The 24,507-nt window shown below is 35.6% G+C and overlaps 1 protein-coding gene across 2 annotated transcripts in view; it reads left to right on the top strand.

The window, feature by feature from the left end:
• The window catches only part of XPO4 (exportin 4), a 123,981-nt gene that overhangs the window by 64,255 nt on the left and 35,219 nt on the right, over positions 1-24,507 (top strand). For both annotated transcript variants that reach the window (XM_044249399.1, XM_044249400.1), the window contains exons 7-9: positions 8,609-8,721; positions 13,317-13,474; positions 13,726-13,900. In XM_044249399.1, the coding sequence (XP_044105334.1) occupies positions 8,609-8,721; positions 13,317-13,474; positions 13,726-13,900 (446 nt within the window). The remainder of the gene's footprint in view (positions 1-8,608; positions 8,722-13,316; positions 13,475-13,725; positions 13,901-24,507) is intronic.

The raw sequence follows: 24,507 nt of genomic DNA, 5'->3' as shown, positions 1-24,507 counted from the left end.
TCATCATCCCAGTTTAAAAATGGCCTCTGTGGGACGCCTTGGTCGCTCAATGGGTTAAGCCTCTGCCTTCAGCTCAGGGCGTGATCTCAGGGTCTTGGGCTCTCTTCTCAGTGGGGAGCCTGCTTCCCCTCTCTCTCTGCCTGTCTCTCTGCCTGCTTGTGATCTCTCTCTGTCAGATAAATAAAGATCTTTAAAAAAAGCCTCTGTGAACCTGCATGGTCTGATCTCTGCCTCTTCCTCAAAACTTTTCTGTGCTATTTTGTTAGAGCTGCTCTCAGAAGCTGTTTCCTTTTGCGTTGGCACTCTTCACACGGACTTTTCTGCCTGGACACCTTTTCCCCTTTGCCTAATCACCACCTGATTGTGCCTGAGATGGGTACCCTAGATCAGGTTTCTTTTGCTATGCTTTCTCATATGTATGTTATATGTGATTTTCTCCCACTTTGCTCACTTCTCATTTGTAAATTTTCCATTTGTAGCTCATTTGAATAAATCTACTTACCCACTCATTTGGAAGCTCATGAAAGCATAGGTCATATGTTTGTTAACTATATTGTTTTAGCACCTTTCACAGTCTAGCATATAGTAATAGATGCTTAACAAATATGTATTATTTAATTAGTGAGGTAAGATTATTTGATTCCAAAATACTATTTTATTTCTTGGATGTTTGTTGATGCTGCTAAGATTATTTAGCTGGGAGTTCACCTGGTGTCCATAAATGCTTAAGGGTTTTGGCAATACTAATCAAAAATGACAGTATCATTTTGTAATAAGAATGTTTGGCAGGTATGTTTGGTGTGTTGACTTTAATAGTACTTCTTTTTTGTTTGATTACAGTGCATTTTATTGGTATTCTATTTTTGTGGATCTGATTTGGTTCTAGTAAAAAAAAAATTTCAACTCAGTTTCTTGGGGAAAGGTAACTGGATCATAAAATAGTAATGAGATATAGAAGCCTTCATCTAAATTAGGATTTCCAGTAAACCCACTGTTACTATTTGCAGGCAAGGCTTGGGAAAACATTCAGGTGAGGTCAGTTCTCCTTTATTTCAGAAGACTTTTGGTTACTTGGACAAAATGCTATCTGTGAGACTGGGCTTATTGGTTCTGTGTTGTGCCAGAAAGAGAAATAACAGTTTTTATTGTTAGAAAAATTCATAGTGACAGATTAAATGTTTAAGAAGAAAAACTTGGCTTTCCCTTTGTCTCTGAAACTTCGTTGTACTAATGAAGTAGCTTAAGAATATGGGAAGATGGAGAAATTTAACTTTTTATTACTTTTGTGAAATGTTCACTGTTGCTATATTATCTTCCCATATCATAAAGTATTTATAAGTATAAGCTATGGTAATTTTCATACTCTCTGTGTTTGTTTGAGGATGATTTGTAGTTATTGTGTAACTCATTGTTTTTTTACTGTCAGTTATTACCACAAAATGATACCCTTACTAAAGGTGAACAAGAACTCATTTGCATTTGTAAGGACCAGTGTATTTCTGAGGATGACTTTTCTTCCCTCATATTAAGATATATGTGCTTACTGATAATACTACTTGCTGTTTGAGACCTTAAGACTTGTTCAGGACAGAAGACTTAGTAGGATTTATCCAGTGACAATCAGTAGCAGGGTGCATTCAATTTCTATCCTAGTGTGTTTCTCTCTGGTCATGCAGTTATAAAATAGGGCAGGTGGTACTTTTATATAGAGTTATTAAATGTTGCTGAGCTTTCCTAAGCAGAGAATTTTAGAGCTAGATAGGATCATTGTGAAACAGCCAGTAGAGAATGGAGTTAATTATTCACTGTTCTGAGGTACAGTTGAATTTATGTCTAGTTGTGGCTGATTTTCCAGAGGATTAAGATAGTGTTGAACTTAGTGCTCGCTTTGGCAGCACATATACTAAGATAGTGTTGAACTTAGAAGACTGCTTGGGTTTTTGCATCAAAGAATTAGAACCCTTGCTAAGAAGGGAGTGGGCTTATATTCGATACAGTGACAGAAATATTGTACTGCAACTTGTGTTTTTTGAATTTAGTGAAAATATGGGAAGGTAAAGTAAGATTAGATGGGGATGACAGATTTTTAAAAAGAGGATTATTAAAAGACAAAGCTCTGGATGACTGTTTTATTGAATTTTTGTTCATTTAGGTACAAATGAATTTTCGGATACAAAATATAAATTCCTTGAGTGCAGTATTTATTATAGATAAATGTTTAAACCCAGAGGCCAAGGGGTGTCTGGGTGGCTCAGTGGGTTAAAGCCTCTGCCTTCGGCTCAGGTCATGATCCCAGGGTCCTGGGATCAAGCCCTGCATTGGGCTCTCTGCTCAGCAGGGAGCCTGCTTCCCCCTCTCTCTCTTTGCCTGCCTCTCTGGCTACTTGTGATCTCTGTCTGTCAAATAAGTAAAATCTTAACAAAAACAAAAAACCCAGAGGCCAAGAAAATTCTTGATTTAAAATCCAATTCAGCTTTTGGTAAATGCTAGCTATTTAACTAGTATCAACCAGTTATAACTTGTAGGTCTTCTAAAACCTGATAGGTGTATAATATGTATAATAAATGATTAATTAGTAAGTAATCACTTCATTGTTAGACTCGTCTTTCATTGGTAATACATTTGGATAAAAAAGATAAAGCAGTATAATGTGTAGATATGGCATGTTAATGTAGTAGTATAAATGAAAACTTTTTTTTCACTTAAAAATTTTTTTTTATTAACATATATTTGTTTTAGGGTACAGGTCTGTGATTCGTCAGTCTTACACAGTTAACAGCACTCACCGTAGCATATATTCTCCCCAATGTCCCATCACCCAGCCACCCATCTCTCCCACCTAAATCAAAACTTTAAATCATTTTTCAAATGTCTTAAGAATAGAAGTGCTAGGAGCACCTAGGTGGCCCAGGCGGTTAAGTGTCTAACTCTTGGTTTCAGCTCAGGTCATGATCTCGTGGTCGTGGGAGCAAACCTTGCATCAGGCTCTGCTCATCACGGAGTCAGCGTACCCATCTTCTTTCTCCTCTGCTCTTCCTCCTCTTTCTCTCAAATAAATAAAATCTTAAAAAAAAAAAAAAAAGTAATGCTTGATTTTTGAATTTTAGAGGTGGTCTTTTTGCTTTGTTTTTAAAGTAATCTACACATTGAATTATCTGGGAGAGAAATGATATTTTGGGGTATCTTATACAAACATACAGAAATAGTCAGTTGGCAATATCAAATCAAAAATTGAATTGCCCTAATTTTTTACATTTTGAATGTATGGATATGATCCAGATCTATATATGACTGTTCTATTCACCTTGTGATATGCTTCTCACTGTTTTTTTTTTTTTTAATTGAAAAGTAATACTTGTACATTGGTAGTAACAGTATTTCAGGTAATACAGAAGAACCCTCATAAGCTTTTCCTCTCTTTTTTGAAGATTTTATTTGTTTGTTTGGTTATTTATTTATTTATTTATTTGAGAGAGAGAGAGAGAACAAGAGCAGAGGAGATTGAGAGAAGCAGACTCCCTGCTGAGCAGGGAGCCCAGTGTGGGGCTGTATCCCAGGACTCTGGAACTATGACCTGAGCTGAAGGCAGACACTTATTAACTTGACTGAGCCTCCCAGGGTCCCCCACACCAGCCATAGCCTCTTAGAAAGGCAACCACTTTAGCAGTTTCACAGCACAGTCTGCTAACTAAAACATGTATTTCTTGTCAGCATACTTTGTTCTTACAAATTTGTTTCATTCATTATACTGTTCCTTTTGTCTGCTTTAATGTTGAAGTTTTTGTTAAAATGCTTTTGGAGTAGTTACATGTTCTTTCAGTAGAGATATTATTTATAATTAAGTTACATGGTTGTATCTTACTATACCAACAAGAGTATGTGTGTGCTTTTACTGTGCAAAAATGATGGTAGTGGTTGTGCTGGGCTGCTTTATAAGGAGAAAGTAGTTAAGTTTGCAGTGTTACAGATTAATTCTTCAAAGAACAATTAAGGTAATCTCTGAGCGAAGTGTGTTATAAATGAGCTTTCTAGTAGAAGGCAAACATGTCAGAGATAAAAGTCCTTTCTAGGTTCAGAGTTGGAAAACAAAAAACTGACATGAACTTTAAGATAATTACAGGACCAGGGTACCTGTGTGGCTTAGTCAAGCATCTGCCTTCAGCTCAGGTCACGTTCCTGGGGTCCTGGGATCAAGCCCTGCGTTGGGCTCCCTTCTTAGTGGGGAGTCTGCTCCCACATCCTCTGCTGCTCCCCCTGCTTGTGTTCTCTCTCTCTCTCTCTCTCCCTGTCAAATAAATAAATAAATAAATAAGTAAGTAAGTAAAATCGTTTAAAAAAATAAAATAATTGGGGGAAAGTATTTTCTTTTTTTTTTTTTTAAATTTATTTATTTGACAGAGAGAGATCACAAGCAGGCAGAGAGAGAGAGAGGAGGAAGCAGGCTCCCTGCTGAGCAGAGAGCCCGATGCGGGACTCGATCCCAGGACCCTGAGATCATGACCCGAGCCAAAGGCAGCGGCCCAACCCACTGAGCCACCCTTCTGATAGATGTCAGATACAGAACTCAGTGATCTCCATGTGGTGTTAGCAAAATGTAAGGAATTAACATTTTAAAAATATGCACGTCAGGTTTTAGAGGAAATTTGGCTGTGCATACTGGCACTAGGGGAAGTATATTTAAAACAGACCAGGATCAGGGAAGCTGAAACCAGATATTTTTTTTTTTAATTTAAATTTATTTATTTATTATTTTTTATAAACATATAATGTGTTTATTTATTTATTTATTTGACAGAGAGAGATCACAAATAGGCAGAGAGGCAGGCAGAGAGAGAGAGAGGAGGAAGCAGGGAGCTTTGTCACACAGAGAGCGAGAGACAAAGAGCAAGTACAAGCAGGGGGCACAGCAGGGAGGTAAGCAGGCAGCTCCCTGCTGAGCAGGGAGCCCGATGCGGGACTCGATCCCAGGACCCTGAGATCATGACCTGAGCCGAAGGCAGCGGCTTAACTCACTGAGCCACCCAGGCGCCCCCATATAATGTATTTTTATCCCCAGGGGTACAGGTCTGTGTATCGCCAGGTTTACACATTTCACAGCACTCACCATAGCACATACCCTCCCCAGTGTCCATAACCCCACTCCGCATCCTGACCCCCCCAACTCCCCTCCCCCGACCCCCAGCAACCCTCAGTCTGTTTTGTGAGATTAAGCGTCATTTATGGTTTGTGAAAACAGAATTTTAAAAAATTCAAGATTTTGGGCGCCTGGGTAGCTCGTTTGGTTAAGTGGCTGCCTTCTGCTCCAGTCATGATCGCAGAGTCCTGGGTCGAGCCCCAAAGCGGGCTCCCTGCTCACCTCCCTGCTGTGCCCCCTGCTTGTACTTGCTCTTTGTCTCTCGCTCTCTGTGTGACAAAGAAATAAATACAGTAATTTAAGAAAAATTAAAGATTTGAGGGTTATTTTGAATATGAGGTTTAGGTGAGCAATTGCAATTAATTCATTTCCTATCTGGAAAAAAGTCCTCTCCTAAAATTAGGTGTTTCCATTTTCTCTTAATACAAAGCCTTGATATCCACAAGAATTTAAGGAGCATACACTTTTTCGAAATACAAAAAGGGTAGAAAAGAAAAACAAGTATATTGGTTTAGATTTTGTTTCCATTTGTAATACTTATTAATCTTTGCCGTTATCACTGTTCACTCAATGAAGAATGTTGGCAACCCCTTGTTGAGTATAACTAGCAGGCTTAGTTAGGATGCAGGAGATTCATCGCCTTCCCTTGAAATGAGATTTTGCATTTTTCCAAGAGAAGTATTACTCCTTTTACTTTTGATTGTATTCTTCCAATATTCTTCCTCTTTGCTTGAATTGTGTAGGGTTCTTGGAGGTTTTAGATTTTAGCTTTCTCTTACAGGTACCAGCCCTGAAGTATTTGTCTTTCTTATTCTGAGAGAGAACAGCTTGTGCATGCTCACTGCCTGGATGGCTATATTAACAAGAAAATTGATACATGGTTTGCTTTGAGATGAACCATTTTACTACAGTTATGTGAATCTGTCTCATATCCCACCTAATTTAAAAATAAATCGATACCCAATAAATAAATAAATAAATAAATAAATAAATAAATAAATCGATACCTTTTCTAAGCATATGAACTGCTAATAAATTGTCTTATTTTTCTAGTTGAAGATATTTAGTAAAATTATACACATATATTTTGTTAGATCTAGATGGCCAACAAAATAACAGTTTGTTACCATTTTAATGTGATATTGCAGACTCCCCTAAAAAATTGGAATGAGATTGTCATGTTTTTCTTTATGCATCTGCTCAACACAGTACTGAGCATAAGTAATAAATATAAATGGGGTGTTGAAATTTGAGGAAAATAGAGCTGGAAAAAAAATAAGTGGAATATTTTTATGAAATACAAAGAATTTTTTGCCTTACTCTTGGGTACTTTATTTCATATGCTCAAGCCTTATTTTTTAATGCCCCAAAACTTTTTTATTGTGGAAAATTTCAAAGATGTGCAAAAATAAAATACCCAGCTTTGTTAGCTCTAAGTTCTTGTTTTAAGCTATACTCTTCCATCCTGATTATTGTAAAGCAAATCCTAGACATCCTTTGATTCCATCCACAGATATTTCTCTAAAAAATAAGCCTTCATTTTAGACAGCATGTAAAAATACTATTTTTCAATTGATACATTCTGAATGCAGAAGACAGTGTTAACAACATAAGATCAAAATATGCGCCTAGTGAGAAAGTGGAATCATTTAAAAAACTATTAACCATTGAAAACTCTTATGGGGCGCCTGGGTGACTCAGGTCCAAAGCCTCTGCCTTCGGCTCAGGTCATGATCCCCGGGTCCTGGGATCAAGCCCCTGCATTGGGCTCTCTGCTCAGCGGGGAGCCTGCATCCCTTCTCTCTCTTTCTGCCTGCCTCTCTGGCTACTTGTGATCTGTCTTTCAAATAAAAAAACAAAACAAAACAAAAAAAAAACCTCTTAGTACTCATGGCCTGATTTTTTTTTTTTTTCTTCTTCTTCAAAAAAAGCCAGGCTTACTTCGTTTTAACTGTTTGTTTTGTGTCTTTTGACTCTTTCTCTGCACTTCCACAAGGGGGCAGATAAAGGAAGAGAAAAGTGAAATAAGTGACTGACTTGAATTTCACTTTTATTTATCAGTCAAATGGAGTTGCAGAACAATTTTGGAGCAATTTTTCAGAAATAAGTAGACTTCTCTTCTGAAACAACTTGTATTCCCCTCCTTGCCTTTCAGAGACAAAATACTAGATATTTCAAAAGGGAGTTAAGTAATAATTTTTAAAAAAATGATTTCCAAAGCATTGTTGTAGCCTTTAATGTTCTCTAATGATTTGGGCTTTAATGAAAATACAGCATTTGAACATGGGTCTAATTTTTGCAAGCTATAGTTTTAGGTAACTATTTTTGAAATTTCTCATTGAGTGATGAAAATGTTGCCTAGTTGATGTATTTAGCTGGACATCTGATTAGCAATGGAAGGGGCAGAACTACTGTCTTTATACCCAGACAGCTTTCTCTTTTCTTAAAAACCTCAGTTTGTACATCAGTGTCATTGAGTGAATTATATTCATGGACACTTACAAATATATTATGGTTATTTCATGTATGGCAAAGATAGTATTCTGTTTGAAGCATGCTTAATATTGAAACACTTGAACTCCATAAAAGTAGGTTTTTAGTTTGTGGGAATTTTATTTTTTATTTTATTTTATTTTTTTTAAAGATTTTATTTATTTATTTGAGAGAGATCACAAGCAGGCAGAGAGAGAGGAGGAGGCAGGCTCCCTGCTGAGCATAGAGCCCAATGTGGGGCTCGATCCCAGGACTCCGAGTTCATGACCTGAGCCGAGTTCATGACCTGAGCCGAAGGCAGCGGCTTAACCTGCTGAGCCACCCAGGCGCCCCCTGTCTGTGGGAATTTTAAATGAGTATCTGTAGAGTTGTGCATAAACTGATTATTTCTTTATCTGGAATTGGTATTTGCATAATCTAATGTGTGGGAGTTTTGCTGCCTCAGTATGATGTGTATTTTCTCTTGGGTTTTTTTTTGTTGTTGTTGTTACCTAGTGAATATATTTCTTTGGGAAAAATACTATTTTTCCAAGTAGTCTATTATGAGACTCACATTTTGTATATGTAGTTTTAGTTGTTACAAGATATTTGGGGGAAATGTGGGATAAATATTTAGAAATTGATTGTTCCTTTTTTGTATATATTTTGACATCTGTTTTATATCACATTTTTTCCTTTTGTTGCTACTGTTAAGATCTCTGATTATCAACATTTTTATGTCCCTACAGCATGATATGACATGTAATTCTGATGAAACTGTTCCTATATTCCTGTACCATGGTTTTGGGTTTTTTGGTTTTTGTTTTTTAGCACTTAATGCCTTTTATTCCTTAGCTTCATTCATGAATTATGTAGCATATGTGAAGAGGCTTAAACTGTTTCCATTACATTCTTTCTGGATGGCTCCTGTTATATTTAGGATATACTTATACTTTAGACAAAGTAAGAATGTTATTGTTGTTGTCCTTGACACCAGATAACTGGGCAGACATTATATAGCTATGTTTGAATCCTCACAAAATGTGCTGTTAAAGCCAACAGAATCCTGGCGGGAGACTCTTCTGGATAGCAGAGTTATGGAGCTGTTCTTCACAGTAAGTCTTGCTTTTCATCTCTGGTGGTGAAGGCTGAGGGAGAGTGCCACTGAAAAGAGTACATGTTTTGTATTTTTCTTAAGTAAAACAGGACAGATTGCTTTCTCCTCTGAAGCGTTCTCTTCTAATCAATAAATCTGCTTAGATAGAAATTATATAGAAATATTCTTGCTAATTTATAAAAATGTTATGTAAGTATGAAGACTTGAATATCCTGGAGCTGAAGTTCTCAAACATTTTGGTCTCAGGACCACTTTACATTCTTAAAAATTACTGACAACTCGAAGTAGCTTTTGTTTATGAGGTTATACTATTACTATTTACTGTATTAAAAATTCAAACTGAAAACTTCAAAAAATAATTTAGTAATTCATTTAAAAATAACAATTTTTGAGGGGGCGCCTGGCTAGGTCAGTCAGTTTAGCATGCAACTCTTGATCTGAGGGTTGTGGGTTTGAGCCCCATGTTGGGCAAAGAAATTAGTTAAAAATAAAGCCTTTAAAATATTGACACCAAACCGTTACATATTAACATAAATAACATTTTAGTGAACAGATAGCTATATTTGGGGGAGGGGGAAGTTTACTGAAAAGAGTGGCATTGTTTTATATTTTTGCAAAACTCTAATGTTACACTTAATAGAAGATAGCCAGATTCTCAGATCTGCTTCTGCAGCCAGTTGGTTGTAATATTACAGGTCAGGTAACCTTGAGGAAACTCCACTGTATACATGTGTGAAAGTGACAGTGGAAAGGGCAAATACTGTGTTAGTATTAGTATGAAAATAGTTTTGCCCTTATAGACAACCTGACATGGTCTTAGGAATGTCTCAGGATTCCTGGACCTCACTTGGAGATTCGCTTTAGTAGAGTAGTGTACTTTTTTATGTACTAATTTATCAGTCATGGGTTAAGTTAGTGTTATTGAATAGCAGTTTATTTCAATTATAACTTTAAATAGTCCTGTTTATTATTTGCTAAATATCAAGAAGTAGGCAGTATGTTCCTATGTTTGCACATGAGGATCCCTACTGTAATAGTCCAAAGCTGGTAAAAACATGTATATGGAGTGGGGAGGGATGCTAATTTGCTGTACTTAATCTTAGCCATTTTAGTTTCTTTTCCATTTGTTAGAAAAACATTATTTACTATCCTTACAGCTGCCTTCCTGTTCTGATCAGACCATTTGAAATATTGTAGTTTTGTGATACATATTTTACAATACCTAGAATAAGCTTATTCATCCATGGTTATACATAAAAATGTTTTCAGCAGAAATGTTTAGACTAAGTATTACCTTCCATTTTATTCTTGAAGTCAGAGAAATGATGACTAAAAACACAAGCAGTACCGAAGAGATGAGTGTGACTAAATTGACAAATTCTGTTGCCTGCCACATCTGACAAATTGTTTTGATACGTATCCAAGTTCAATTTTTTGTGTTATTCATTTGACTGAAAGAAGATCCCATTCCAGCAGTTTTCGAAAAGGTGAAAAACTTGCTGGCAGTACTGGAAACAACTCCCCCAAATCTGAACAGCTGTCTAGACAAACTAGACAGCTGCTTCTGTCAGCTGTGAACCACCACATGCAAATAACTTCTGAATTTGAAAGTTTAACCCTTTTTACTGTATTATTTTAACAGTTTTGTGCTTTTGGCCTATTGCTTTCATTTAAGGGATTTATAAAAAGTTTTTAATTTGTAGTTTGTTATAAGAATGACAGTGGGTAATCTTTTAATTTCATTCAGTTTTTGTTAAATTTATTTTCAAGTTATGTGAATGCATTACCTAATAAAAAGCATTTTTCTATTGGATATCCTTATTTCTCTAGAGATTTGAGTAGATAGACATAAATGTACTATGCATGAATTTAAGACTTGAAATATATTGGTCACATCTGAATTTAGGAGTACTCTAGGTTTCATTCTGCCCCTCAAAAGTTTTCAAATGTCTCAATTTTTCTTTATTCCATAAGGTATTAGAAAAACCACTCTTTTTAATTTTTCCTCCTACCTTTTTGACTGATTCTCCTTGACCTCATTTATGGTCTCTTATTTTCTCTGCTTACTGAAAAAAATCATTAGTGTTCTTAGTTTTGAGTTTTGTTGACTCTCTACACGTTTCTTGGGCTGTCTCTTCCACACGTTGGACTTCAAGCACCGCTTCTGCACCGATGACTCCTAAATCTATATTCAGCACAGGCTGCTCTAGAGTTCCAGAGCCTTATAATCCAAGTGCTTACTGGGTGTTTTAATTTGGATGGCGCACAGACATCTCAGATTCAGCATGTTCCAATAGAATTTATCTTACTAACTTGCTTCTCTTTGCTCCTTGTCTTTTGCCATTTACGTCCTTGGGTGTTCTGCTGGACTTTCTTTTTCTTATCCCTCTGCTTTCCCTATTCAGGTGATGAATTGAGTTTTTAATTTGTGTGATACAGTTCAGTTGCGGTAGAACTCCTGTGTAATGCTGACATTGGAAGAAGGGCAAGAATCTGCCATATTATACAAGAATTCATTGGTTTATCATGAGTTTTATATGCTTCATATTTCAGAGAACATAAATTAAGTGTAAACAGTACTCCATGCAGGCTCTGAGGCATATCCTTATTTTTATTTCATTTTATTACATAATCAATATTAGCTGTTTTGGTCATCATATCTTTTGATTCCTCACTTCTCGCCCAGGAACAAGCAACCATTTAGCTCTATAGAAAAGAAACCCTCTGTTGTCCGGGATTGCATTGTATTCATTGGCAGAATGTACCCTTGGATAACTTGCTTAAATGTTGATTAGGTTAAATGGTATGACGACAGAAATTTAGTTAGTTTTCAGGTAAGGAATTTAAGAATGAGTTGTGTTCAGAAGTTCTTGAATTGGACAATGTAGATGGATGAATTTGTGTATTATACTTTAAATTTACTATTTAAAACTTAAAATGTAACGGAATATATTTTGATAAACATTTGTGTTATTCTAGACCAGGGATTGGCAGAGTTTTTCTGTAAAGGCCAGGTAGTAAATATTAGGCTTTGCAGGTCATATGTTCTCTGAGGCAGCTGTTTAGCTCTGCCGTTGTCATACAGAAGCAGCCATGGATGATAACTAAACAAAAAAGCGTTGTAGTGTTCCTGTATAACTTCATTCACAGTTATTAAAATGTGAGTTTTGTATAATTGTCTTATCTTTTGAAATACCATTTTTCTTTTATTTTGTTTACCTCAACCATAAAAAAAAAAGTAAAAACCATCTGAATAGGCCATACAAAGTAAGTAGGAGGCCAGATTTGGCCATAAGCTGTAGTTTGCCAACCCATATTCTAGACCAAAGAGGATGGAATATTTTAAACATGTCAGTAGATCAGTTTTGTGACTCTTTAGTATTTTAAATTTCTTAGAGCCTTAAGAAGTTCAAGGTTTTAAAGATTAATGAAATCAATCTGTGAATAAGGATTTGAGTGTCTGTTCACTGTGTCCCAAAAATGTACCTGTGAATACTTAAGAGAAATATGCTAACTTCAAGTAATTTATAAATGATTTGCAGAGTCAAAGTGAACATAATTTGAAACAAATAGAGAACTAATGTTTAAAATTCCGTGACATTCAGAAAGCGAAGAGATCTGTGTAAGAAAAGAAGGACTGGATGAGTCAAATGCTTGTGGAAAGTAGAAAATGGTTGCCATTGAATGTGGTTGGTGAATTAGGATTAAAAAATTACCTGCATGATATTTCTGAAAATAGATAAATTAATTTAATTTAAAAAAATTACCTGCAATTTCTTCACAAAGTGTATTTTTCTTTGGCATTTTAATTATGTCAGATCATAGAAACGAAACATCTTTAAAATCTGAGAATATTAATAACACTGTAAAATGGGGAGCAGTATTTCAGGAGCATTTCTTTTTGTACAGAATACCATGGACCAGGTGTTTCACATCAGTATTGCATCATTGCAATAAGATCTAGATGAGGTTTAAATTGGATGTAAATATAATTTAAATAAAATAAAACATTTTAGCCATTATTAAAAACAATGGTATAGGATAAAATGAAATTCAAGCAAATTGTGGGCAATCTCAGAGTAATGAAAGAGTATGCTATGCTTATATACTGGTTGAATTAGCGAATGTCTAGGGATTGAAAGGTATATTGGTTTTCTAAATGTACAACTGTTTACTTCTGCTAAAGCAGCATCTATATACTCTTGATTGAACTTGTCTGCTAACTTTAGCAAGAAGCTGGAGCTAGGCATAGTTAGCATAATACAGATGACTGTCGTTGTTGCTGTTTTTAGAAGAAGCAGTATGTCTGACTGGCTGGCATCTGTTTCTCTCTTTGTCATAACATGCTGGAGACAGTTCAATTTTCAAAATGTAGGTAGCCCTCAGTTAAGAATTACTTGATAAGTTTAAAATCATGGCCTATAATGTAAAATGGACTGAGGGACAATTTTCAAATTTAATTAAGTTCAGGAATTAATTTTCTAGAAATAACCAGCTACAGTGAATTTTTCTCTTACCTCATTCGGCATGATAGACACGTGACCCTTACAAAAGAAGAATTTATTTTTATGGATTAGTAATTCTTTCTAACAGGTACATCGAAAAATCAGAGAAGATTCAGATATGGCACAAGATTCTCTTCAGTGCCTTGCCCAGTTAGCTTCTCTTCATGGACCCATCTTCCCTGATGAAGGATCACAAGTTGATTATCTAGCACACTTCATTGAGGGATTACTGAATACTATCAATGGGTAGGTATATTTCCCCTTTGTAACTGAAAAAGAACCTTCAGTTTTTTTCTTTGTTTAACATTAGAGGAGAAAAAGAAACTGATTTTTTTTCCCTGTTTATATTCTGAAGTATAGTTATATGGGTAATTTGAAATAATACACAGAGACACACCTTTAAAAATGAATGGATGATAATATTTGCATGTTTGGAAATGAGTTCTTGGGACTTTTCTTCTACTACCACTTAATAATACTCATTACTTGACTTGTAGAATTGAAATAGAAGATTCAGAAGCTGTGGGAATCTCCAGCATTATCAGCAACCTGATAACTGTGTTCCCTCGAAATGTTTTAACTGCCATTCCAAATGAACTTTTCTCGTCCTTTGTTAACTGCCTCACACACCTCACTTGTTCTTTTGGGCGAAGTGCTGCATTGGAAGAAGTGGTGAGTGCCTATTCTAAAATAAATTTTGTCTGTTTTTTACAAGGAAATTTGCTGTGCCTTTGCAGCATTTGTCATGACAAATAAGGAAGTGCTAGCTATTGCTAAGACTGCATTTTTGTTACATGTGCAAACTATTTGTAATCTGTGTTTAGAAACAATATTTTTAAATCTTGTGGATTAAAATCACTTTAGTAGATTAAATTTATTGTTAAAGATTTTAATTTTGAGAAAATTAAATTGGAATGAAATGTCTGTATTAAGAATTATGTTGCAAACCCATTTTAACAAAATTTTAAGTTTAGAAATTGCTAGTATGGTAATTTAATATTTTTGAGGATTAAAAAATTTTGGACTTATTTGGAATTTTGGACTTATCTGGAAATTTTGGACTTATCTGGAAATTACAGAAATATAATTTGGTTCAAATAATTATAATCATGCTGGTTTTAACTAGGCCGTCCTCTTTCATTTTTTTGATGCTATGGTTTAATAGTATATTAGAATTTAGTTTTCCTTAAGATCAATAGCAGTACTAAAGATGTTTTTTGGTGGAAGTTTTCAAATGTATATTTTCCAAATATAAAATTTAATTTAAGAGATTAAAATTCCTTGATAACACAGCTGTGTTACTAAGAGTTACTGTGAATAACTACATTAATCATGGGAAATAATTGATTTTTTTCCTCTGTAGTGGTTCTTAAATTGTTGGAACTAATTTTTCTTTTTGTGAATCAGAATGAGTTTTTTTGAAAGATCATAATTAAAAAGAATATTTATAGTTATCTGTTTGAATTTTATGTTAGATCCCAACTGAGTTGTTTTGTTGGGGGTCTGGCAACATCTGTATGAGTTTTTGTATCCCTTTAAGGGTGTTCAGAAGATAGAGGACTCGAGAATGGTTTATGTAGTTGGACGCTTTAGCGTTTTGATGAGTAAAGGAACCAGGTCAGGCAGATATTTGTGTGTTGGAAAAAAATGTAGGTGGTAGAAGAATAGAAGCATATTTCCATATTTCTGTGGATTTTGACTAATGTGCATTGATATGTGAGATTTGAATTTCTCAGAGGGAAAAATTATGTACTGAGCATGGAAATATGGGGAAATTTTAAGTATTTAACTTGATTCAAACCCTTTTCAAATTATCACAAATTCTGAATCATTCAGGTTTCATTGAACATGATTTCATTGTGCTTTTCCCCCTGCTTGGTTGGTTTGTTCTTTCTTCTACCTTGATGGTTTTGCCTTTTCCGGAGTGTCATAGAAACGGAATCACAAAGCATGATGCCTTTTCTGTCTGATTTCTTCACTTAGCATACTACATTTGAGATTCAACTGCTAAACCAGGTAGATTAAACAGTATGTTGATCACATATTTAGAAACATAGCTATTTTTTCGTTTCTGTTTGTGGGTTAAGGAAGTTCCTAGACATTTTATAGAAGAACTGCTAGAAGATATATAACATTCTTAGTTTGCAGATTTTAAGTTTAGAATTCATTTATTTTGACCAGGAGACTGACAACTTGGAAAATAATTTTCTGTCAAGTTGGATAGAGAAACTTTAGAATATGGAAAGCCTAGATACACTTTCAGAGTTGATGTATATTGTGCTTGTTTCACAAAAAGGTGTGCTGTAGATACTATATACCTCATAGATTTCATTTAAGAAAATTGATATTTCTTTTCATTTGTTTTAATTAATTTAATTGTTCTGTTTATGGTGTTGGAAAATGATTTTAAAGATAATTTGTTGCCGGAGCACGGGGGTGGCTCAGTCAGTTAAGTGACTGCCTTCCGCTCAGGTCATGATCCCCAGGTCTTGGTATTGAGCCCCACATCAGGTTCCCTGCTCAGTGGGGAGCCTGCTTCTCCCTCTCCCTCTGCTGCTCTCCCTGCTTGTGCTCTCTCTCTCCTGCACTCTGTCAAATAAATAAACAAAATCCTACCCCCCCCAAATATATATATTGGTTACCTGCCTCTGAAACTAAATTGGAAAAAAAAAAAATTGGTTACCTATTTAAAAAGGCAGAGGGGAAAGATTTGCCTAAAGCTTTGTATTACTCAGAGGCGAGATTTGGTGAGGTGGAGGGCTACGAGGGAGGCCCCTCAGGATGAGTTGTCAGAGGACTAAACAAATCCTCCTAAATGTCATCTCAACCTCATGTGGTTTTCACTATATCTTGTGTGTGCCAGGGGAGGGGAGCCTGGGGAATGTGCAGCTAATATCAAAGTACATGAACAATTCTAACCAAACCAGAGTGGAAGTTCTAGGATTCAGGTCCCATCATCTTTTGTTTCCTTGGGTACCCAGTAATTGTAGTACTAGTACATAATAACTATTTGCCAACCTTAGATGAAAAAATGTATTTTAAAAAATGATCTTTTAAGTAAAAATAGAAAAATTGGGGCAATTAAAAAAACTGCTTAGAGAGTCAGCATGATACAGAAAGATCATGAATGTTGGAAGGAGACATTGCTTCTCGGCCTTTTGGCTAAGATCAAGTGCAGTATTGTCATGAGCCAAGTAATTATAAACTACAGAACCTTGAACAAATTGCTTTACCTTTTTTGAGCATATTGATATAGTTAGGATAATAATTCCTTCTGTTGTTCTGTGGGGTGGATTAATTATATGGAAGTGCCTGAAAACTAGGCACAATAAAATGTGGAATAATAGTGTTAAAATTAACCTTTATAATAATAGCACTTATTGAGAGCCTGTGTTGTGTATACTGTCTTACCAAGGTAAGACAAGTTCTTGGGTTTTGTGCAAACTAACAGTTTTAATAGTACTTTTCTTCACAATTTTAATTTTGTGGAATATTTTGTTTTTCTTTAATAACGAAGGAGGTTTTTTTTTGCTCCAATAGGAAAATAGACTCAGTATATATACTTCTGTGTTACTGTGAGAATATTTTTTCAAAACTATATTTTATTTAGGAATACATACAGATTGTCTCCTTTTTAAGAAGTTTATGTCTCCAATGGTGATTATGTGGCTTTAGCAAGAAAAAAAAAATCTACATGGGAAGAGAAATTTTTGATACTCATAATGTGCATTTCATGAAACATATCTTTGCTTAGTGACTTTAGCTTGTGTGTGAAGACAGTTATTTATGACTGCTCTTCGACTTGCAATGAAATGAAAGTCTGTACTGAAAAAGAATAATTCCAGTCTTCAGCCAAGTAGTTCTCTTGGCTGTCAAAATTTCCTGGTATTACTTGAGGCTTCCTGAAGCCAAGAATTTTTTCATTGCACCCCAGAAATCAGATACTGACTATTCCTGGACTAAAGAGGTGAGAATGACTGTAGAGATGGAACCATTGCCTTAAAAATTAATATTCTAACAAAATAATTGTTCCTATTATATCAGTTGTTTTATAAAATGTTTATAATACTAGTATATCCATTTGAATCAATTTCAGTGAAATTTGAAGAAGACTGTGACTTGAACTCTGTACTCTAGTTTGCTTCTTGGTTTCTTTTGTCAATAGAAAACTTTAAGTTCAACTCCCAGTAGGTTCATCGGACAGGAGCCACATAACTTGTTCAGTTAATTGAGCAGAGCAGCCAAGCATGATGCTTAAATCTTGAAGTGTATGAAGTGTATACATATGTGTTTCAGAGTGGGTATGTAAAGTAGGTGGTGTTAGATAAACTTTGTAAAGAAAAAACTTTAATTGTAGTACATCTGTAGCCTAAACTCAAGACCAGCAGGACAAGGTAGTAAAGAGAAAGATACTTGATGAAGTTGTTAGGAAGTTCATTATAGAATGTAACATGGTAAAGTAACGTTGCAGTTTGTTGGGTGAATGAGTGAATGTGAAGTTCAGCATTCTTCATTCAGAATCTCTTTCCTCTGGCTCAGTGGATAATTACATTGTAGGGAGGAGATGTAGTGAAAAGGAAAGCATTTAAGTCAGATTACAAATTGAAGTTGAAAAGTGGGGAGCATAAATTTTTTTTCCCAATTTATTTATTTTCAAAAAAACAGTATTCATTATTTTTTGGGGAGCATAAATTTGAGATATTTCAGTGATAAGAGGGAAAACTACTAACTCACTTTCTGGAATGGTGATATCCATACAATAATACACATATAGTTGGCCTTGCCCCTTAACTCACAAGAGGATGGGACTGTTTGAGAAGCCATGCCAACCTCCCCTACCTAGTGGTTCTGATGTCCAGAAAGAATTAATTGGTGATACTATAGAGAGCAGGACAGCTGTCCAGCTTCATTATGTGCATTCATTTCATCTGCTTGAAAGATTTAAAAAAAAAAAGAATTAGACAATGTGCATGAGTATTTTTTAAACCTTGCACGTTTTAAATATACTTCTTTTTAATACTAACAGTTTTACCTCTCTTAGGGTATTTGGAAGAAAATTGGCTATTACACCTTAAATAAAGATTCTTATTAAAACAGGTCTTTAAAAAATAATTACACTGTTTTATTTAATCCTGGTTGGATCACAGTTTTATGAATGCAGTGTTTTCCTGACTTGTACTTGAATCACCTCCAATTTTTTCAATTTGTTGTACTAATCCTAGCACAGAACCAGTGTTTATGTTTTACAGAATTCTTGCACTTGAGGTACGGTATAGTTGGTTGAGAATAAAGCTTACTTATTGTCACAACTGTTGTTCCATATAATATCCTTTGTATTGTTTAAAACAGTATTATTAGCACTAGAAGCATAACCAGATCTAATGTGCTGGGGGTTTAAAAATGAACACAGAGTGAGGTAGAAAAAAGGGATTGCCCGTCTACCCCTTGTAAGCCAGGCAGTCCCTGAGATGTTGGCACATGAGGATATTGCTGGATTAATTCAATTCCATAAATATTTATTGACACCTACCATGTGCCAGGCATGGTGCTTGATGTATATACATTACGTAGCACTAAGAATTTGAAAATTCATGTGCATTTCTAAAAGGAAGAAACTATTTTAAGGAATTTGTAATGTTTAAGCACTCTGAAAATTGCAGCTCAGACTCTTGGTGTTTTTATGGGGGCAGATTTTTTTCCCCCTTGTGATCTATCTATAGAATTCTTCTAACAGCTGCAATACTTGTCCACTAAATCAATTTATCTTGGGGTCTTTTAGAAGCCAGGAATACTGTCAGCTGCATAGGTATGCTGAAGTTAAATTAATTCTATGCCTTTAGGGCCAGTTAGAAGAAAAAAAATAAGAGAACGAATTAATTCCTTTTGCATTTAACATTCAGAGGCTTCTGAAGTTTAAGTAGAGTTCATGAAGTTTTATTTGTGACATTTCTGTGATTTTTATCTATGTTGTCGTATTTGCCTTAAATAATGCTACACCAGGAAAAGAATCTATATTCTTCCAACAGATGAACAACAGCATAAACTAGTAAGAGTTCTTTGAGTCTTTAATCTTTCATTTTTCCTTTCTTACTAGTGTTTTACACTGTGCACTACATCATATGTTATTTGATCTGTCGCTGGATTCGGGGGTTGTCCCCATGCCTATAAATTTTAAACTTACTGTGAAATATTTCATTCATCCAAAGTAAAAAATTTCATATGTATATGTGCATATGTATATATGTTATAAAATAATAAAATGAGTAACTGTATACCAACCTCCAGATTAAGAAATAGTATATCGATAGAACTTTTTTTTTACCCTTACATTTACCTGGAGTCTCCCGCCCCCCCCCCTTTATTGTAGGCATGTTTTTGTCTCATCAGTTAATTCTTTCAAATGGTTTTTTTTCATCATGTTTGAAAGGAACACTGCTAGTGAACTTCTGGTCAGTGTTCTTGGCATTTTTTTCTCCAGCTTCTACAATCTCTGATTGTTTAATTTGTTTTCACTCCCAAGTCCAGTAAAGAGTAATACAGTAACAGCAGCCTCAGGCCAGAAATACGGAACACAAAGTTAAACCAGTTCAAGGAATTTCTTAAAGAATATTTCTTAGAGGGGCGCCTGGGTGGCTCAGTGGTTTAAAGCCTCTGCCTTCGGCTCAAGTCATGATCCCAGGATCCTGGGATCGAGCCCCGCATCAGGCTCTCTGCTCAGCAGGGAGCCTGCTTCCTCCTCTCTCTCTTCCTGCCTCTCTGCCTACTTGTGATCTCTGTCTGTCAAATAAATAAATAAAATCTAAAAAAAAAAATTCCTTAGAAATAAAATTTTCTGTGTGAGAATGAATTATCCATATCCATCTTCTTGCATTTTTTATGTCCGAATCATATTCTTCTTTTGACTAACTCATGTAATTTATGTTTACATATGAACATTTCAATTTCATGGACTTCTTTTTAATATATGGAGTCTTCATGTTGGTTATTTGCTGTCTGTAGAAAAAAGATCTATTGTAGTGGGGTGGATCATACTAAATATCTGATAGAAACCATTGTCCTGTTAGGAGTAGGTTTGGAGTTGTTTACAGCATGACAATCAAATTTAGAACTACTCTAGCACGAGATGTATTTTCAGCGCAAGAGTTATTTTATGTACTTTTATAGTATTTCATGTTAGGTATATACATACACACATACTTTATTATTTAGGACAATTTTAGATTCATAGCAAAACTGAATGAAAAAATCAGAGTTCCCATATCCCCCCCCCCGCCCCTACAAATGGAAACAGCCTCCCCTACCATCAGCATCCCCCACCAGTGTGGTAAACATTTGTTAAAATTGATGAACCAGGACTGACACATCCTTATCCCGAAAAGTCTATAGTTTACATTAGAATTCACTCTTGGTGAATACTGTTTTTCTGAAAATAAATAAATTGGAAAAAAAAAAAAGAATTCACTCTTGGTGTTATATGTTCTGTGGATTTTGACTAATGTGCATTGACATGTATTCACCATTATGGTATCATACAGGATAGCTTCAGGGCCTTAAAAATCTTTTGTGTTCTACCTCTTTCCCCTATCGCTGGCAACCACTGATCTTTTTACTGTCTCCATAGTTTTGGGGTTTTTAAAAAACATTTTATTTTTTTAAAGGTTTCATTTATTTATTTGACAGAGCAAGGACACAGACAGGGAGCAGCAGGAGAGGGGGAAGCAGGGTCTCCGCTGAGCAAGAAACCTGACATGGGGCTGGATCCCAGGACCCTCAGATCATGGCCTGAGTCGAAGGCAGATGCATAACTGACTGAGCCATCTAGCCCCTAAAAACATTTTATTTATTTTATAGAGGGAGAGCACAAGCAGTAGGAGAAGTAGGCAGAGGGAGAAGGAGAAGCAAGCACACACTGAGCAAGGAGCCTGACATGGGGCTCGATCCCTGGGATCATGAGCTGAGTTTAAGGCAGCTTAACCAACTGAGCCACCCAGGTGCCCCTACTATCTCCATAGTTTTTCCTTTCCCAGAATGTCATATAGTTGGAATCAAACAATACTGTTAGGTTTTAATTCTGAAATTCAAAGTCAAGAAGGGGGAGCAAATTCACATATACATATTTATTTTAGAAAGCTTTCTTTGGCAGCATCTTCATAAATGAAATTCACCACTTTTTTTTTTTTAATATTCACATAGACGTAAAAACAGATGCTTTTCTATGGCTGAAGGGCTCCAGATTCACTCCTCTGTACACTTCTAAGTTAATTATGAGCTTTGAAATGTAAGTGCTGTTATCACAGTTTGATTACCTTCTCCACCCTCCATTCCCAAATGGAGTAAAGTGGGGTCAAGTAGTCTCATAAGCTCTAAGCCCCTCTCCAAAGCCTTTCTGGCAGCAGGCCTGACAATACTTATGGCATGAGCACATAGTGTCTAGCTTGGACTCCTTCGTCATCTCTGTGCACGTGCTCTGGCTTGGCTGTTGGGTGTTGGCCAGTGTGGCCATGGAGCAGGGCCAAAGTATTATGAAAAAGCACTTGGTTAGGTTTCAGTTCTCCATGATTAGACTGAAAGATTTAGTTGCCAATTGTCATCAACCAGATTTCTCACACTTTGCCTGATGAGTTACTTATATTGGTATTCGGGAGGATCCAGAAGGCTGTTTAGAAGTTTTTAGTTATTTTCTATCACCATCTAATGAATAGGGGCTCTTACAGTCTGTGATTTTCTGCTTTGTTTAGTATCAGGATTATTGCTCTTTTGATAATAAAAAAGCTTATAAGGCTTTTACATCTTACTTCTACTTTTCTATATATGAATAATTAAATTATAATAAGATTCATTATATATGTACTAAAGAACAACAAAGATAGTTTTAAGAAAACGTCCTGCTTCCTTTTGAGATACCAGAGGTCAGAGGATGCTATTCCATAAGTTCCTCTTAAGATATGTTACCAGTCTGTTTGTTTTGGCAAGATAAACTGTTAAGACTTAACAAATGATGTCTGCAAAGCACGTGCTTTATTAAGTATGTAAACAGGCCGCAGATGTTTCTTTGGGAAGAAACTATTTTATTCATCTCTGTATTCCAGTGCTTCGCTCTTAGCATTCAATATATATATTTTTTTAAGGTTTTATTTATTTATTTGACAGACAGAGATCACAAGTAGGCAGAGAGGCAGGCAGAGAGAGAGGAGGAAGCAGGCTCCCTGCCGAGCAGAGAGCCCGATGCGGGCCTCGATCCCAGGACCCTGAGATCATGACCTGAGCCGAAGGCAGCGGCTTAACCCACTGAGCCACCCAGGCGCCCTCAATATATTTTTATTGGAAGAGTAAAACTACCCTTTTTTCTTGCTGCTGATAACACATTGAGCACTGTGCATGGCCATTGTAGCACTGTATTTGTTCATCTTAAAAATCTTTTCTTTAGTCCTCAAAACCATCGTAGATTATTTTATGTCATATTTGATACAAAAAATAAAATGTTACTTTAAAACATCAGATCACCATAAGTGAACCCATGACCCAACCTAAGATCACCAGTACTGTGGTCAGTGGTACCAGTGTGGTCATCCCAATCCTATGACCCCAGTTTCTCCCCCTTGCAACCTTGCAAAAGAAGTGACCACTGTTCTGAATGTGTCATTCTCTTGCTTTAGAAATTTTCATCATTTCTATGTATAAGATACATCATCATGTGAATGTTATGCCAGATTTCCTCTGTTCTGCTGTAAACGAACTTTTGAGGTTCCTTTTCTGCCATTACAAACAGCATTACAGCAAACATTCTTCTGTTTGTTTCCTAGCATACATTCATGAGAGTTTTTGTAAGGTCTAAACCTAGAAATGGAGTTTTTGGACCATAAGATAATGTGAATGTTCAGTTCTACAAGATAGTTTCAAATTGTTTGTTGAAATGATGGAACCAGTTACTTGTTCAGCAGTGATATGTGTGAGTTTTCATTGATTCATGTCTTTCCCATCACAGTTTTGTTAAACTTGTAAGTACACGATATGGTCTTACATAATTAAGGTGCTACTAATGGTGAGCATTTTTTCATATATATGATTCCTTTGGTTATTCCTTTGAATTGCTTGTTCAGTCCATTCCCCATTTCCATATCAGGTTGTCTTTTTTGTACTGCTTTGTAGAAATTCTTTATACTGTACACTAGTTTTTTTGTCAGTTATTTGTTGCAGATCTATCCTCCCAGTTCTGTGGCTCTTCTTTTCAGTTTATGATATCTTTCTTCTTATGATTAATTTGGAGTAATTTTAGATTTACAGAAAAGTTGCAAAGCAGTACCTTTTACCTAGTTTGCTCTAATTTTACCATGTTATATAACAATGGTACATTTGTCAAAAGTAAGTAATTAACATTAGATGAATTATTATTAACTAAACTTTCATGCTTTATTTGGATTTCACTAATTTTCCATCAGTCATTTTTCTGTTTTGGAATCCAATCCTGAATACACTATTGCATTTAAGCTTTATGGTGTCTTTTGATGAACAAATGTTCTTCGTTTTAGTGTAGTCGAACTTACTGTCATTTCTTTTATAATTAGCATTATTAGGGGTGCCTAGCTGGCTCAGTCAGTAAGAGCAGTGTGGCTCTTAATCTCAGGGTTGTGAGTTAGAACCTCATGTTGGGTATAGAAATTACTTTTAAAAAATGACTTGCATAATTAGTTCCTTGTTTTGGACAGCTCCTCTTCCTGTGTTTTCTTCTAAAAGTTGTAAGTTTACCTTACATGACTTGACCATCTTAGACTTCAGTTTTTAATATGGGGTCAAGTAGGGATCCAATTTCCCTTTTTTTCATATGGATAACAAATTTTTATTGATTTATATTTATGTTTTTTCTCATTTTTTTAAAAAAAGATTTTATTTATTTGACAGAGATCACAAGTAGGCAGAGAGATAGGAGGAAGCAGGCTCCCTGCTGAGCAGAGAGCCCGATGCAGGGCTCCATCCCAGGACCCTGAGATCATGACCTGAGCCGAAGGCAGAGGCTTTAACCCACTGAGCCATCCAGGCGCCCCTATTTTTCCCCATTTTTATTGAGAAATAATTGACATACATTGCTGTGTAAGTTTAAGGTGTACAGCATGATGGCTTGATTTACACATATGTGAAATGATCATCACAATAGGTTTATTAGTTAACATTTATCTTATCATAGATACAACAAAAAGAAAAAATTTTTCTCTTTGTGATGAGAACTTTTAGGATCTACTCAAACAACTTTCCTATATATCACAGAGGAGTGTTAACTGCAG

This window comes from Neovison vison, chromosome 5 (genome assembly GCF_020171115.1).
Source record: "Neovison vison isolate M4711 chromosome 5, ASM_NN_V1, whole genome shotgun sequence".
Classification (NCBI taxonomy): domain Eukaryota; kingdom Metazoa; phylum Chordata; class Mammalia; order Carnivora; family Mustelidae; genus Neogale; species Neogale vison.
This window is presented reverse-complemented; position numbering and strand designations above follow the sequence as displayed.